The following is a 17,125-nucleotide window of genomic DNA, read 5'->3' as shown; positions in this document are numbered from 1 at the left end:
TAACCTTTGCAGAGCATGCCTCCACCTCAGGCACATAACCCTGGCTGCATTGTACCCTCAGGAAGCAATGGCAGCAGCATGCCAGTAGAACACAATAGCAAACGTGAGAAGAAGATTGTAAGTCCTGCAACCGTTTCCTTCATATTGCCTGGTGGTGGGTGTCAGGCCCTTTTGCAGACAATCGTCCCAAAACTTTAGAAGAAATTAAGATATGTATTGGGTCCTGGCTTTTCTTAAAACATGTGATCCTCGGTCATGAAATTTTGCATGGACGTGGCCGTGACTTGTGATTTTTTTTTTCCCCCTCGGGGTTCCTTTTATTAATTAATTAATTAATTACTATTTTGCTTAGTAGAAACTTGCTTAGAAAAAGGCACTTTCCATGACTCTAGTCTTTACAAAGTATAACACGGAGATCACTTTAACTAATTGGAATCTTTCTAACGTGCCTATACATATTTGCCCAGATTCTGAAGTTAATCTACCTAGAGGAATTGCACTTACTGGGAGTAAGTAATCACGTATTTCGCTGTGGGTGTGTTTGAAAGCTTTTCTCATATGTTGCCAGATGCTAGTGCCAAGATCATCCCGTAGTTTGTAGCCGCTCCGCCGTACTTGACTGCCCAGCAGCAGCATCTGTACCCCTCCCCGTAGCTTCTTCTAATTTGCTGTCCAAATAGATTGCACCTGCCTTGTCCGTCTTGCTTACATATGGATTGAAACCGCCTGTAAGATCACATTTCCTAGCACTTGGTTTTCACATCTCCAGATTGAGAATTTAAACCTCCGTGTACCAGGCACTTTGGATTATAAACAATACCTCCATTTAAAAGCAAAAAACTCTTGTCCTCTCAGGTCTGGAAAGAATCCTGTAGTTTTGTGTTGCAGCTTTTACTCTCCTGTGGTTTCCTCGGCTTTGAAGAAGGGAGGCCGCTTGAAGCGGGAGGGGCTGCTTGACGTTCACATGTGCATGCGGTCTGCTCTGCAGGCAGAGTGTGGGCCGTTTCCTTTCCAGCTGCACCCTGTCAGGTCCATTCCGAAGGGTCGTCAGCGTGAGGTCCTTCAGCCGTTCTGGAATATGCTGCTGATGCAAACTGTCCAAAGCTGGCTAGACCTAACCCAAACAGGCAGTAGGCCACGTCCTGCATGCTTGGAGCGCCAAGGCATCTTAAGAAATGATCTTTGCATTCCTCCTGTCCCCTGAGGAAAGACAGAAAGGCCCCATCTTCCTCTCTCCTCTGTCCGTCCTCCCCTTGTCATCTTTGGGTTTGCCCCGTCCTTCTACCCACAGTCCCCACTAAGTCCCTGCAAGAGGAATGAGCACATCAGCAACAGCCCCTTCATGTCTCCCAGCCTGAACTGGCTCCTCTGTCACTTGCTTGCCCTCCCCCTGCTTAGTTAAGGGAAGCTGCGACCTGGGCTAAAAATGCCAGGTGGATAGTTTATTACCCCTCTGGCTGGCTAGATCAGTTTATTGACATGGCACCCACTGCCACGGCTCCCAGGTGCTAAATTTTAACTTTTTTTTTTTTTTTTTTTTTTTTTTTTTTTTTTTTGCCCATGCCCATGGCCATGTTCCTGGGCCAGGGATCAAACCTGCACCACAGCAGTGACCTGAACCACAGTGGTGATAATGCCAGATCCTTAACCACTAGGCTACCAGGGAACTCCATTAACCTATTTTACCAATACATTTTGGTGGAACACGCCATCAAGAGACTGCTGGATGGCCCTTCTGGGGCTGCCCAGCAGAGAGTTTCACTGTTCACAGTTTGCTTCATAGTTATTTTCTTTATTTTCCTTTTATTATTTTAAAATCCCTGGTGGCTCAGTAGATTAAGGATTGTGGCATTGTCACTGCTATGGCTCAAGTCACTGCTGTGACATGGGTTCAATCCCTGGCCCAGGAACTTCTGCATGTCACAGCATGGCCAAAAAAATAACAAAATAAAACCCATCTCAGGACTTTTAGCTAGCAGAGAGTAGGATGGAACCAGATTATCTTGGCCCAGGAAGTTTTGAGGAACAGTTAGACTATCTGTGATCAGACACACCATGAAACCCACTGGGCAGGGTTCGATGGTACCATTTTTATGGCTGGGATCTTACTCAAGGGATCTGCCTCTACTTTCCTCGGAAATCTGGCTTGCTGCACACTCTTCAGCTCCAAAACTTTTAAACTGTTTGATATATTTCACAGAGTAGCTTTTTCAGGATGTTCTGGTAGATCTTAAGGATATTACTTGCTTGATCTGAGGATCTTGTTTCTCTTTGGGAAGCTTTCATTTTACTTCTCCTCTTATAAATGGATATAACTGCTGTATTCCTTTGTTCCCTATGCGCTTTCCTTTTCCACTCTTAGAAAATTAGAGGATGAAGCAGTATGAGACATCGTCTTTTTTATTTTTCAGCCCCTCTGACTACCAAATAACCTGTAATTTCACATAAAATATGGTAAATATAGCTATGCTTGATTCTTAAAGCAGTATTTCATTCTCTGATCAGTTGGGAAGATATACCAATGTACTGTGTCTTCTGTGAATAAGATAAAAGCAACAGTATGCCTTTGGAGTCTGTCCTTTTTTTTTTTTTTTTTTTTTTTTTTTTTTTTGTCTTTTCCAGGGCCACAGTCAAGCAGCATATGGAGGTTCCCAGACTAGGGGTCTAATCGGAGCTGTAGCCACCAGCCTACACCACAGCCACAGCAACGCCAGATCTGAGTCTCCTCTGTGACCAACACCACATCTCAAGGCAACGCCGGATCTTTAACCCACTGAGCAAGGTCAGGGATCAAACCTGCAATCTCATGGTTCCTTGTCGGATTTGTTAACCACTGAGCCATGATGGGAACTCCTGGAGTCTGTCTTTTTAAGTCACAGGGCAGAAAGAAAAGCATAAAGACAGTCAGTTTTCCCTCCCTTGGGTCTTGCATAGACAGCACATGGTTTTTGTCTCTCATTTTACAGAAGAAACACGAGACTTGTTGAGTGACTTGCCCAAGGTCTCACAGTTAATCAGAGCATAAGAACAAAGGCCCCATCCCTCAGCAGAACTGAGTTGACCCCTGTGACACCTGGGACTCCCAAAGATAGTACATTTTCTGTCTTTCAGCCCTGCTGTTCTCGTTTCTTAAAAGGGGCCATCCTCTCCTTAGTACCATGGACAGAAGTACTAGGGCCCTGGGCTGAGGGAGTCTCTGAAAACAGAGACCTTCTCCCTAATAGACAGCTGATCAGAGTGGGACTGAAAAGGACTTTAATTGTGTGAAAGTCCTTGCAGAAGTCACTGCTTTTTTTGGGGCGGGGGTTGTTTGGTTGATTGGTTGGTTTTTTTGTTGGCCATGCCCAACACATGCCAAAGTTCCTGGACCAGGGAACACACCCTCACCACAGCAGTGACTCAAGCTACAGCAGTGGCAATGCCAGATCCTTAACCTGCTGAGCCACCGGAGAACTCGAGAAGGTCACTGCTTTAATGTGGATTTTGATCCCTTCTTAAAATCAAGGTGTTTTGTCTATAGGTAGATACCCGCTACATAATCAAAAACCAAATCATGAAGACAGTAGCTGTAGAAGAGCTTGAGAACTTGACCCCGTGTCCCACTTTTAGAAAGAATTTTCACTCTTTTTGTCCATAAAGTATAATAGGAAGGTGCTTTGTTTAATCTCCTTTAAGGTAAAGTGATAAATAATATTTCTGCGCAGACGTGGCTCGCAGATGCATTGCTGTGGCTATGACATAGGCTGGCAGCTGCATCTCTGATGCGACCCCTAGCCTGAGAACTTCCATATGCTGCAGGTGCAGCCCTAAGAAGAAAAAATAATAATAATATTTCTGGTATAAAATGTCTAATATATAAAATAGATAAACAAAAAGGACCTACTGTATAGCACAGTGAACCATAGTCAATACCTTATAATAACCTATATTGGAAAAGCTTCTGAAAAAGTATGTTGTACATGTATGTATGTGTACATACACACACATGCAAAACTGAATCGCTTTGCTGTATACCAGAAACTAACATAACATTACAAATCAACTATACTTCAATTTTAAAATAAATAAAAATGTACAGAGCCAAGAGATAACTGTCAAAAAAAAAAATTCCTATCTAACCAAATTCCCTTAAAATACAGGTTAAGCCAGTGAAGTTATTCTTTTCTCCTTGGAAACCTTCACTTTATAGACTTTCCATCTGCTCTTACACGTTGGAAAATGATGAATCTCTATTCAGTTTTCTTTCTTCTGGAAAGTAGCTGTCCCTATTCCATTAGGCTTTCTCTTGAGGTCACTTCCCCAACTCCAGCCCCACCCCAAGTGTAGAACTATGTACTGATCTCTGTTTTTGTAGACTCTTCAGTTTTACTAAGGTCATTTTAATCCTTGAAGAATCATTGTTTATCTTTGGGATTTTTAATGAGTATGTACCTGTTCCTACACATTGAGCTCATGGGTGAACGTTTCACTCAGCAACGTTGTATTTTTAGGGGGACAGACCTTGTTCAGAAGAAATCACTTCAGACATAAAAGGAACCCCAAATTGCAAATTCTCATCTTCAGGTTTGGTTTTCTTTGCAACAACTAATTTTTAGTAGTTAATTACATCAGGGACTCTTGGGTTTGGGGATTATGTTTCTTTGCCAGCTTAAATCAGAAGGAAATGTAAAAGAAACAAACACCTGAAATCCAATTTTGAGTCTAAACAGGTCAAGTAGAGAATCTAGAAAATATCACCAAGGTTACTGATTCAGACAGTTCTGTCCAGTTTTTGCTCTCTTCCAAAGGTTCCCTCCAACCCCAGGCAATGATCTCTCTACCCAACCCCCTTTTTAACCGTGCTACTTAATTAGAATGCGGCTAAAGATAAGATAGCAAGGTTAGCGTTGCCAAAAGTTTTGTTTTGCTAATTTCTGGAACTTTATCACTGATATTTGATAGTCATCTTTGATTAATAACCAAGGGATTAAGACTACTGATAATTTAAAATAATTTTCATTCAAGTTATGTTTAAAACTAAGAAACATTGAAGAGTATTAAGCTATTTCTTTTTTTAGGTACTTAGCATCTTAATGAGATAGAAAAGAAAATATTGCTAAAAAGTCCACTAGATGGACTCTGTGTTCATTTGGGAACGGCCACCTTTCACCTCCATGGAGCGTGCTCCCCTGTCCCCCCCACCTCCTTTCTCTCGCCACTATCTCTTCTCTCTCACTCTCTCTATCTCCCTTGAAATGAGTAAGTCTAGTGTTTTAGTTCCAGGTCTTCATGATCACCCTGTTGTTATACTGAATGCAATTTCATCCACCCAGCCGGGTCCACAGTTGTTCTTTGAGCAAGAACACACAGTTGTTACTCCTTGAGGACAAGGAACCATGTCTTTTTTTACCCAACATTGATTCTTAAGACAATGGCTGATTCATAGAGGAGGCTTGATGAATATTTGTTGAATGGAGGTCATGTTTCAAAAGAGACAAGGAATATTTTGCACTGTCATCAGATGTTCATGAAGTTAATTAGAAATGGCTAGATAGTAATAGCACTTATTTTTATTTGAAAATAAAATGTCCATGTGTTTTACCTTGTTTCCCACCAAATATAAAAGAATCAAGTTCTCAGGGAAAGGGATTGGAAGTTAATAACACTCACTTCTTCATAGTTACCAGTCTCTGTAAACAGCATCCTAAAGCTATTTAACAAAGGACATTTTCATTTAAATCTCACTATCTTCCTCACCTTCTAGTCAAATCCCCTATCCATGCTTCTCAAAGACCTTAGAAAATAGTAATTGCAGATGAATTTAGTATTTTACAAACTTAAAATATTTAGTATAAGACTGAGAATGGGTGTTGAAATTGTGTTCTGTGCCCTTTTGCTGTTGGAGGGGGTGGTCTTTATTTTATTGCCTTTCCCCCCCATAAAATTGCTCAGAAGTCTTTTTTGCAAATCATCTTATTTATCTGCACTTTGCTCCCCAAGATGAAGATTATAAGAACAAATGACACAGCAGCTCTGCTCTGCCTCTAGCTGTCCCTCTACTCATTTAATTAGAAAAGGGAAACCATCCAACCGAAAACTAATCACGAGGAACTAATTAAAAGTCCACTGCACTTCCTGCCATTCTTTCCCTCCAACCAGGGGAGGAAGGGTTTCTAATTATTAGCAATACATGAGCACAGAAGAAATAAATTTTTATCTCCTTTATCTTGGACGTAATGGGTTCACGCTCCCAGATCTCGGAGGATCATGTACCTGTGTCCACAACAGGTGACAAGCTTGAACCAAACTCCGAAAGAAAAAACGCTAAACATGTGATGGCAAAAGCCTTTGATAGTCTTTAAAACTTGTCTCAATAATAAAGTTGCTCCAAGGAGCTCCTGGCTGACTTCTGCTTGTTTCTGTAGGACTCTGAGGAGGAGGAAAACGATCTGGAGGCTCTCAACAGGAAGCTGCTGAGTTCGCAGCCTTATGTCCCCGTGGAGTTTGCCGACTTCAGTGTTTACAATGCCAGCTTGGAGAGCAGGGAGTGGTTTTCTTCTAAAGTCGATTTGACGAACTCAAAGGTCCTGGAGAAGGATGTGTCCCGCAGCCCCACCACCAGCAGCATCACCAGCGGCTACTTTTCCCACAGTGCCTCCAACGCCACCCTGTCTGACATGGTGGTCCCTTCGAGCGACAGCTCAGATCAGCTGGCCCTTCCGGCAAAGGACGCAGACGCCAGCGAGCATCCCGGACCATCATTTGTGCATGATTTCCGGCCATCCTCAAACAAAGAGTTGACAGAACTAGACAGAGGCTTGGTGAAGGATAAGATGACGATGGTGCCACTCAAGGAAAACAGTGCCTTAGCCAAAGGGAGCCCATCATCCCAAAGCACCCCCGAGAAAAACTCCACAGCTCTCTGTAGGACCGGCTCGTGTTCAGGACAAGAGGCCTGCTCCGGTAGAAAGGGCCCGCCGGCCCGAGGATTCTGCCCCAGGGAGGTGACCGTGGAACACACCACGGACATCCTTGAGGACCATTCTTTCACAGAGTTTATGGGCGTGTCCGATGGGAAGGATTTGGATGGTTTGACAGCTCCTTCTGCGGGAGAACTTTCGAGCAGTCGGACCCTACCCAGTCCAACAGACAGTAAGAGGGCCCCATTTGGGCCCCAGGACCCTGGCCAGCCGCCTTCCTCGGCAGGGAATGACCAGGTAATAAATCCCAGGGGCAGCCCTGTGGGTCCTGGGCTGTCCGTGGAGGCACCCAATTGTGCCCCGCCCCCTGGGGGCCCTTCATCCCGTGACTTAGGAAGGGCGATTCATTCAGATGTTCCCCACAGGGAGGAGGGGCCCACTTGGGGACCCCGTTCACATGCTCTGTGAGGGGAGCAAGCCTGTGAGTCTGCTTGCTTAGTTTCAGGGTGGAACTCTGAAATATGAAGGACCTGTGGCTTTTTTTTAACTGGCATATGGGTTCGTGTTAAATTGAGCATTTATCGTGGGTAAGGAACGGCCAACCTTGTGTCTGTTCCCTGAGATCTTTAATTACTGGCTGTCGCAAGGTTTTCTGGTAGCATCTACCGTATTTCATCAAATCTGTGATTTCTTTGGTTATTAGATACACCATTATTTTATGTGCGCATTATTAAGAAAAAAATACCTCTCATTCAGCTCCATCATATCAGCAGTTTCAGAGGCATTAAAAAGCACAGGTTGGGGGAGGTACACATCACAGATTTGGAAAAATACACACATTGAGTGCCCCCAGAATAAAAATCACTTTGGAGAAGCCTAGCTGAATACCCTGAGCAGTTGAGGTTTGGGTTTTGAAAGTTAGCTAGGCTGGTTTACTGTCATGTTTAATGTTCGCAGTGGAACAAAATGAGTCTTTCCTATATTCCTAAGGAAAAGAGTGACTTACATAAATAAGAGGCTGTCTGCTTCTGAGTACCACCGTCTCTTAGACCCACTCAGGGTTGCTTTTTTGGTCTCACCCCCCAGCCACAGCCGTGTAAGGGGCACCGGAGCACCAGGCTCAGCCACACAAAGAGCTGCCAAAACTAGAAAGCAGCTGTAGGAAGGAGAGGAGAAGGCAGTGCCCTTCAGCCCCTCTGTTTTACGGAGGGAGTTATCATTCCAGTTTGGTGACTTACCCCCGCCCCAAGTGTTCCATACTAACCCTTAAAATTTCAGTGTGTGGTCATTTCTACGACAGATTCAGAAAAATACTGCAAAAACCGAACAGAGGTCTCTTACAACTCAAAAAAAAAAAAAAAAAAAAAAAGACTTTTTAGCTCAACAGAAGAATAAGATAAAGGTATTCATTACCGTTCTTGCAAACTAAGAATTATTTATTGCAAAGTCTTCAGCTTCTTTTATACCCATCTTTAGCAGAATCTGCTTTGCTGGCCCACAACAGCTTTTCAGTCCTTCTTCCAAGAAGTCCAGGAACACTGTGGTCAGGAGTGTGGTCCAGGGGTTAATTCTTCACCCTGGAACAGTGCTTCTCAAACCTAAATGCACCGTAGTCTCACTGGGAGGTGTCAGGAGAAGATGCCCCTTAAAAACTTAAATTCTGGGGAGTTCCCGTCGTGGCTTAGTGGTTAACGAATCTGACTAGGAACCATGAGGTTGCGGGTTTGATCCCTGCCCTCACTCAGTGGGTTGAGGATCCGGCGTTGCCGTGAGCTTAGGTCGCAGATGCAGCTCGGATCCCAAGTGGCTATGGCTCTGGTGTAGGCCTGCGGCCACGGCTCCAATTGGACCCCTAGCCTGGGAACCTCCATATGCCGTGGGAGCGGCCCAAGAAATGGAAAAAAGACAAAAAAAAAAAAAAAAAAAAAAACTTAAATTCCCGGGGAAGTTCTCTGGTGGCCTAGTGTTTAGGACTTGGCACTTTGACCACTGCTTCAGTCTGGGTTCGGTCCCTAGTCTGGGAACTGAGATCCCACATCAAGCCACTGAAGGAAAAAAAAAAAAAATCAGATTTCCAGAAGTCACTGCCCTCCACACCTAAGACTTTGCTTCAGTACAAGGTGGAACGGGGGGTGAGGTTTTCACAAACCCAGCTGCTGAAGGAGTGGGGGCTGGCATGTCTGAGGTGCACTGCTTGAAGCACCGCTCATAGAAGAGGGAGGAGGGCAGCAAGCCCTTGTTTCATTGCCTGGATTCGTTAGAACCCGGTAACAGGAACAGAAGCTGATTTCTGCTTTTGAAGGGCTCCAGAATAGCATGTCCCTGCCAAAGATTTTGGTTTGAAAGTAGAATTTACAAAAATATTTCTTGGTGGGAGTTCCCATCGTGGCTCAGCAGTTAACGAATCTGACTAGCATCCATGAGGACGCAGGTTCGATCCTTGGCCTCGCTCAGTGGGATCTGGCACTGTCATGAGCTGTGGTGTAGGTCACAGACTCGGCTCATATCTGGCATTGCTGTGGCTGTGGTGTAGGCTGGCAGCTATAGCTCCAATTGGACCCCTAGCCTGGGAACCTCCATATTATGCCTTGGGTGTGGCCCTAAAAAGCAAAAAATAAATAAATACATTTTTAAAAAATATTTCTTATATCAGGGTAATGTAGGACTGTGGTGATTTTTTTTTTCTTTTTGATTACTGTAGTTTTTTTGTTATTGGTTCTTTTTTTATTTTTGGCCTTGCCCTCAGCATGAGGAAGTTCTTAGGCCAGGGCTCGAACCCGTGCCTCCGTAGTAACCAGAGCCACAGCAGTGACAACACCGGATCTTAAAGCAGCTGTGCCACCAGGGGAGTCCTGTTATATTGGTTGTGATAAGTTGTTTTGACAGGGAAAAAGTTTGAGGACTTTTTTAAGTACTGTTGTTTGACTTTGGTTTTCACCCTGGTACAACTTAGAGTGTGGACCCAGAAGTGATTTTGTTTTACTTTAATTTTGGGTCTTGCTGGCGTTACTTCTCCTAAACGCTTCTCCTTGGAGCTAGGTTTCTCCCTTGAACAGTGTAAATTCAAGCACTGGATTCCATTGTAAATCGGATCCTGTGGGTCCCCCTGGGAGGAGCCCCTTGTGTGGGGTGGTCCCCTTGGGTAGGGAGGGGGTGGGGACACAGGAGCCGGAACTCATCGGCCTCTGCGTTCCAGGGGCGCACGGCCACTCGGTAAGAGCAGCGAGCACTTCCTGCGAAGGCCACGGCATCTCTGCTCCAGTCGCCTCCCGAGAACACCAGCCCATCTCTACAACAGGCTGCGGCCCAGCCGGACCCCCAGACCAGCACCGAGAAGCCACGCTGTCCCAGGGCCCCCTCCTCTTCCTCCTGAGCAGGGAGAAGCGGCACTTTGTCACTTGGGTGAATCGGCAGCCTCTGCTTTTTTCCAGAGAACCGAAAATCCTGGCTTAATGAAGTGGCAGTATTTTTGTTTGCACTCACTACACACACACACACACACACACACACCCCCCCACACCCTGCCCCATGTAGAAACCTCCACAGATTCAAACAAACTTTATTCTTGTACAATTTTAATCAGTTCTTACTGTAGAATCTGGAGTCAATGCTCTAATTTTTTTTTATAAGTAATATATATTATGTATATGAAATGTGTATCTATAGTATGTCTGGAGACAGACGAGACTGCACACTGAAATGCGGATGAAAGTGGTTTGTAGAAAATCGTAAGGTACTGGACATTGTTACAAAGCAGCCTGGGCGATCGCTCAGAAAACGAGCAGATGAAAAAGATTGTACTGCCTAAGGAGGAGGTTGCAAACCCCTCTTTGTGGAAAAGGTTACAGAATGCCGTTCTTTATAACCAAAGAACTTACACAAGACTGAACGTTTTTGCTGTCCACCCTTGTTTTATGTGTACCTATGTGTTTGACTGCAAGTTCGGTGCCATATGCCTCTTGGCTACCAGGCCACGTGCTGCCGTTCTCTGTCCTCTGTTTCACAAGCACACTGAAGTCTCAGCTCCCTTCTTTGGTCTTCCACCTGGTTCGCCACCTGCTGACTCGATGTGTATTATAGCTGTTGACAATGACTGGGGCCTGACCCCAGCATCTCTTGTCCCTTGGTCCAGCCCAGCCAGGCAGGCAGAATGCAGAGAGCAGTATTACTGTAAGAAAACACAACGACATAACCAAGCGTTGGGTCGGGCGGGGGGCCGGGAGGGTGTTGATTTTTGTCTCTTTGTGGTTCTGTTTGGGATTGGTAGGTTTTGTGGTGGTGTGGTTTTGCCCTTGTTATTTTACTTCAATTCTGGAAAATACTGAAGAGGTGGAATGAGCTGCAAAGTTCATGGGCACCCACTTGACCGTGTTCACAAGAAATGATGGAACACAGATGACACTGCTGTCAGTGTTGTCACTTGTAAAAATCTTTAACTGATGGAGACTTGGAGGGACTGTGTATGCAGAAGTTGTTGCAAAAGTACTTTATGTACCTATTGTGTAGATGCCTGTACAGCTGGTCCACTTGTACAGCAATTCATGTGTTGTGGGAGCCAGAAAGAGTGTGTACAGTTGGCTGTACCTTTTTCTTTCAGTTCTTAGCATCAGTAAATGAGTAAGATATTGGAGATTTTAATGAAAAGCTGCTGTTCATGATTTTTGTGTATAGTGAGCTGACTGTAGTATTTTACTATTGTCTGTTTAAAAAAAGAAAAACTGTAATTTATATCCCCTTTCAACTTTATTGTATTTAATTGGTACAGACTGTGTGTGTGTGTGTGTGTGTGTGTGTGTGTGTGTGTGTGTGTGTGTGTGTGTGTTAGAATACAGACTGTCTAATTCCGATTTTAAAACATTGGTTGGTTGTCTTTACTAACTCTGCCATTGGTTTCATATTTGTGTGCCTGTGCCTGTAGCTTAAACAATAATAGTACCAGCAGTCATGCATTGGGGCTTTACTGTGGGACTAGGCACTGTTCCCAACCTTTGATGTTTATCTCAGTTAATCCTTGAAGCTGAGGATGCTGTGGGTTTGGTTGTTATTAAGCGCTGGATGAATGGAAAACGGAGGGAGGTGGAGAGGCTGTGACTGGGAGTGGGTGGCAGAGGCGGGATTCGGTCCACACTTCCATTTCTGCCTCTTCTGTCTGGCGACGTGTAGTAGAGGGACAGGTCTCTTAAGGGAGGACCTGGCGCCTTCAGAGAGCAGAAGGGCTGTGGTGAGTGTCCCAAGCCCAGGCTGACCAACATTATCGGGGAGTATCAGCATCAGACGGGAGGGGGTGGGTTACTCATGGCCCCAACACTCAAGCACTTTTCTTTTTTGCCATTCCCACAGTGTGTAGGAGTTCCTGGGCCAGGAATCGAACCCAAGCCATGGCAGTGACCCAAGCTGCTGCAGTGACAATGCCAGATCCTTAACCCACTGTGCTGCAGAAGAACTCCACTCAAGCACTTTTTTTGCTTGTTTGTTTGTTTTAGGGCCGCCCCTGCAGCATATGGAGGTTCCTGGGTGAGGAGGTGAACTGGAGCTGCAGCTGCCGGCCTACACCACAGCTTTCAGCAACACCAGATCCTTATCTGACTGAGCAAGGCCAGGGATCGAACCCAGGTCCTCATGGATATTAGGTTTGTTACCACTGAGCCACGACAGGAACTCCCAAGCATCTCTTTAGAGGAGGCAGCAGTCCCTGCCACCCCAGAAGTTACAAATAGCTTAACCTGAGTTAATGAAAAATGGTTTGACAGAATCTTTTCAAAAACATCTCTGTTGTTTACGACAGCCTTCCTGATGAAACCAGGAGCTAGATCTAGTCTATTCTGGACAGAAGAGTGCATTATATAGACAGACTTACAGGAGAAAAAAGATGGGAGGAAAAGCCCAAATTATTTGAATTTTATAGAATGGGAGCTGAGGAAGGAAAATAGCCATTTAATGTTTAAATAAATCATGACAACTACAAATACAGTTCAAGACAAAAATGAGCTAATTGTCTTTCCCTTTGCTAGTATGAGATTAGTGCCATTTGGTCAATAACTGTTCATATAAAGTATATTTAGGGTGGGTAAAGGCCAGATACAATCTTCTAAAAATTATCCGGCTTTAGCCAGTGCTTATCTTGAGAAGTACAGTATCCAAGCTTTAAAACTGTTATGGGGGGGGGAAGACAATTAATTACATGATTAATCTTAATTTTTAAAAAGTAAAGCTGTCTGGTCGTGTAAATGAAGTCATAAGAGATATAATTGAATAAGAGTTCCTTTTTCCTGGACCAAGAGCTAAGAGTAGAAAAGGATGCTAACTGGAATTCCCGTTGTGGCGCAGCGGAAGCAAATTTGACTAGGAACCATGAGGTTGAGGGTTTGATCCTTGGCCTCACTCAGCGGGTAGGATCCACTGTGGCTGTGGCATAGGCTGGCAGCTGTAGCTCCAATTAGACCCCTAGCCTCGGAACCTCCACAAGCCATGGCTATGGCCCTAAGAAGCCCAGTACACAAGGACAGAGAGAGATTTTTGTATTCAGCCTTGAACTTAGTACACTAACACTAGCACAAGTGTCTTTCCTTTTTCCTGTTTATTTTTTGGCCACACCCACAACAGGAATTGAACCCATGCCACAGCAGTGACAATGCTGGATCCTTAACCTGCTCAGCTACCAAGCAATGCCACAAGTAGTCTTTTCTGTAACATGGAAGCTACATCCTAAATTAAAAGACAACAACAAAAAGTCAGTCTGTAATCTATAGCAGTTGGTCTCAGATTTTCTCCTAACCTGGAGGAGAAGCAGTCTGTTCTCATGCCCAGCAGCACCCACCAGACATCTGGGGGTGAACAGCAACCTGCTGGTGGGGGCATCTGGAATGTGGAAGACTCCAGGAGAATGCCAGGCGGCAAGTCCTGCCCTAAATACCTCATGAACTGGAGCTGACAGGAGTGAAAAAAAACCCAGTTTTCCATTTCACCTGCTTGTCATTTGTTTCTAATCCCCTGAGCTGAGGGGAAAGATAATTGTAGATTTGAGTGACACTTCATGGTCATTTTTTCTCAGACTCAGCGAGTTAATTTAAGTTGAAATAAAACTGAGATTTCGGAGTTCCCGTCGTGGCGCAGTGGATAACGAATCCGACTAGGAACCATGAGGTTGCGGGTTCGGTCCCTGCCCTTGCTCAGTGGGTTAAGGATCTGGCGTTGCCGTGAGCTGTGGTGTAGGTCGCAGATACGGCTCGGATCCCGAGCTGCTGTGGCTCTGGCGAAGGCCAGCGGCTACAGCTACGATTTGACCCCTAGCCTGGGAACCTCCATATGCCAAGGGAGCGGCCCAAGAAATGGCAAAAAGACAAAAAAAAAACTCTGAGTTTTCATCTTTCTGATGTTCTGGGACACACACTCTGTATTTTGGAGAAAACAAGCTATTTTCCCTCTTGTGAGGGGTCCCTGTAGCATTCAATACTTAGAAGACTGCAGCTCAAAAAGATGCTTTGGGACCTCGGTCACCATAATCAGTTCAATGGGCGACAGCCATCCTCGTGGTGCTTACAAAACACCAGATTGTCCTGGAGAAAGAAAAAAAAATTTTTTTTTTTTTTGGCCACATTGCAGCATATATATGGAAGTTCCCAGGCCAGGGATCAATTGCGAGCTGCTGCTGCAGCAACCCTGGGTCCTTAACCAGGCCTGAGATTGAACACTCACATCAGCAGCAACTGGAGCCACCATAGAGACAACACTGGATCCTGAACCCGGTACACCACAACTGGAATTCCAAGAAACTCTTGAATCTTCATGGGATCCTATTTAGGAAGACATGGAGAGGCTGATTAATAAAACAATGAATATTTCACAAAGAGAAAGATAAGTTGAAACTGGAGTCTCTGGAAGATCAACTGGGAAAGGGGGAAAGGTCCAGTTTGGTTTAGAGTCCTAAAAACCAACCTGACCCTTTCACAATACCTAAAACACTTGTAAGTATTTACTTTTTTTTTTTTTTTTGCTTGCACCACAGCAGTGAGACAATGCTGGGTCCTTAACCCACTAGGACACCAAGGAACTCCCTGTAACTATTTACATTTAAAACTGGAAAACATCGGTGTTTATAACGACTTTATCTGCCTGAACCAAATCATAGCGAGATGTTATTAGGTTTCTTTGTTATTGTTTATCTTTTCTTGGTCTAGCTTGCATTTTGGGAAACATCACAGGAGAGCATATATATTTTCCCTTGACGAAAGAGCTTAGAAAAATGGATCTGAGCACAAAGCCACATGTAAGTGATTAGGTAAGCTTGTTGAATCAGCATAATCTTTACCAAACATAGAGGTAACCACAAATAAGCCAAGCTGCTTAGAAACACCAGAGTTAAAATATTTAGCCACAGCCACAGCCAAGAGAAGCACTATCACCAAGAATGATGATTTAAGATCTAACCTCAGTACACTTGCGTCCGAGGCTGTCTTAATGATATGAGAATGCCAACTTACCAGCATTTTTTTCTATTCTTTTTCTATGCCGTAGTATACAGTTGTGAGAACGCTGGTGCATTAATATTAGTAATCTATTGCAAAATGAATCACCCTTAAACTCAGCCACTTGAAACAACAACAAGCATTTCTTATTTCATACAATTTCTGTGGGTCCAGAATTCAGATGTGGGCAGTTCTGGGGAATTCTGGCTCCAGTTGCTCGTGAGGTGCAGTCAGCTCTGGCTCAGCCAGATCCGCAGTTATCTGAAGCCTTGGCTAGAGCTGGGAGGACCCGCTTTCAGGGTGGTTCTCTCCCACACCTGGCAACCTGGTGCTTCATGGCCATGCAGACCTCTCCATGCTGCTTGAGTGTCCTCAGGACGTGATGGCTGAGCCGTCCCAGAGAGCAAACAGGAGCCACAAAGCCTTTTATGACCTCATCTCAGAAGTCACACTTTGTCACGTCCACCACGTTCTTTTCATTAGACGTGAGCCAGGAACCCAGCCCCCACTGCAGGGGAGGGAATTGGACTCTTCCTTTTGAAAAGAGAAAGGCCTAAGGATGTGTAGACTCATTTTAAAATGACCATAACCTGTTACAAGTTATATGGCTGAGGCCATGGGCCAAAGCAAAGCTAACTGGAACCTATGAATGAATATGGGTATCCAACTTGTTTATAACAGTAAGGTCAAAAGGAAAGCCTGCATGTCCATGGAATAAAAAGGTATTAATAAAAAAAAATGAAAACACTAGGATGATCTGAATATGTGAGTTGTAGCCAATAGCAATGTACTACTGTTTCTGGAAGAGGGAAATTATCAGGAACTATTAAGCATGCTTCTATTTATAGTTACATTTTCACATTTGATTATTTTCAGATTTGCTTCATTAGAGGCACAATGAATAGATTTGATGGCTTTGTTCAAAACTGAAAATGACTCTTAGGAAATTCAAACAATCATTACTTAAGGCAAGCAATACTAATGATTAGCTTTAGAAATAAAACTGCCAACAAAAGGGTTTATGAACACAGGACTTTTTTTTTTTTTTTTTTTTTTTTTTTTTTTGCTGAAGATACTTAAAAACATAGGATTATTTTACTATTAAAATGTCATACACATCCAAATGTTTGGAAATAAGCAAAAGGCTTGGTTCAGGGCTCTTGAAGCTTGTAAAATAAAACTTTAAATCCAAAACAGAGCAACCAGAAAAAATAAAAATTTTTTTTTTTGTTTTTTAGGGCCTCACCCATGGCACACAGAGGTTCCCATGCTAGGGGTCAAATCGGAGCTACAGCTGCCAGCTTACACCACAGCCACAACTACGCCAGATCCTTAACCCAGTGAGCAAGGCCAGGGATAGAACCTGCGTCCTCATGGCTGCTAGTCAGATTAGTTTCTGCTCAGCCATGATGGGAACTCCAGAAAAAAAAATTTTAATAAGAGGAATTTTTTTTTTTTCTTTTTCAGTTCATATAAATGACTGGGTAATTTTTTCTTTCTTTTTTGTCTGCACCCATGGCATATGGAAGTTCCCAGCCCAGGTATTGAACCCACGCTGCCACAGCAGAAACTCCAATAGGGGGATTTTTTTTTTTATTATTCAATGAATTTATTACATGTGTAGTTATACAATGATCATCACAATCCAATTTTATAGGATTTCCATCCCACAACCCCAGCGCATCCCCCCACCCTCCAAACTGTCTCCTTTGGAAACCATAAGTTTTTCAAAGTCTCTGAGTCAGTATCTGTTCTGCAAAG

General features: G+C 44.0%; 1 protein-coding gene across 15 annotated transcripts in view; it reads left to right on the top strand.

Annotated features, from left to right (window-relative positions):
* The window catches only part of KIF13A (kinesin family member 13A), a 218,491-nt gene extending 206,851 nt beyond the window's left edge, over positions 1-11,640 (top strand). For 5 of the 15 annotated variants that reach the window (XM_021100217.1, XM_021100218.1, XM_021100216.1 and 2 more), the window contains 4 exons: positions 13-117; positions 468-509; positions 6,405-7,196; positions 10,096-11,640. In XM_021100217.1, coding sequence (XP_020955876.1) covers positions 13-117; positions 468-509; positions 6,405-7,196; positions 10,096-10,116 — 960 coding nt within the window. In that variant the 3' untranslated portion in view covers positions 10,117-11,640. The remainder of the gene's footprint in view (positions 1-12; positions 118-467; positions 510-6,404; positions 7,197-10,095) is intronic. The other 10 variants (XM_021100220.1, XM_021100228.1, XM_021100226.1 and 7 more) reach the window with 3 other exon arrangements.

This window comes from Sus scrofa, chromosome 7, assembly GCF_000003025.6.
Source record: "Sus scrofa isolate TJ Tabasco breed Duroc chromosome 7, Sscrofa11.1, whole genome shotgun sequence".
In the NCBI taxonomy this organism is placed as follows: domain Eukaryota; kingdom Metazoa; phylum Chordata; class Mammalia; order Artiodactyla; family Suidae; genus Sus; species Sus scrofa.
This window is presented reverse-complemented; position numbering and strand designations above follow the sequence as displayed.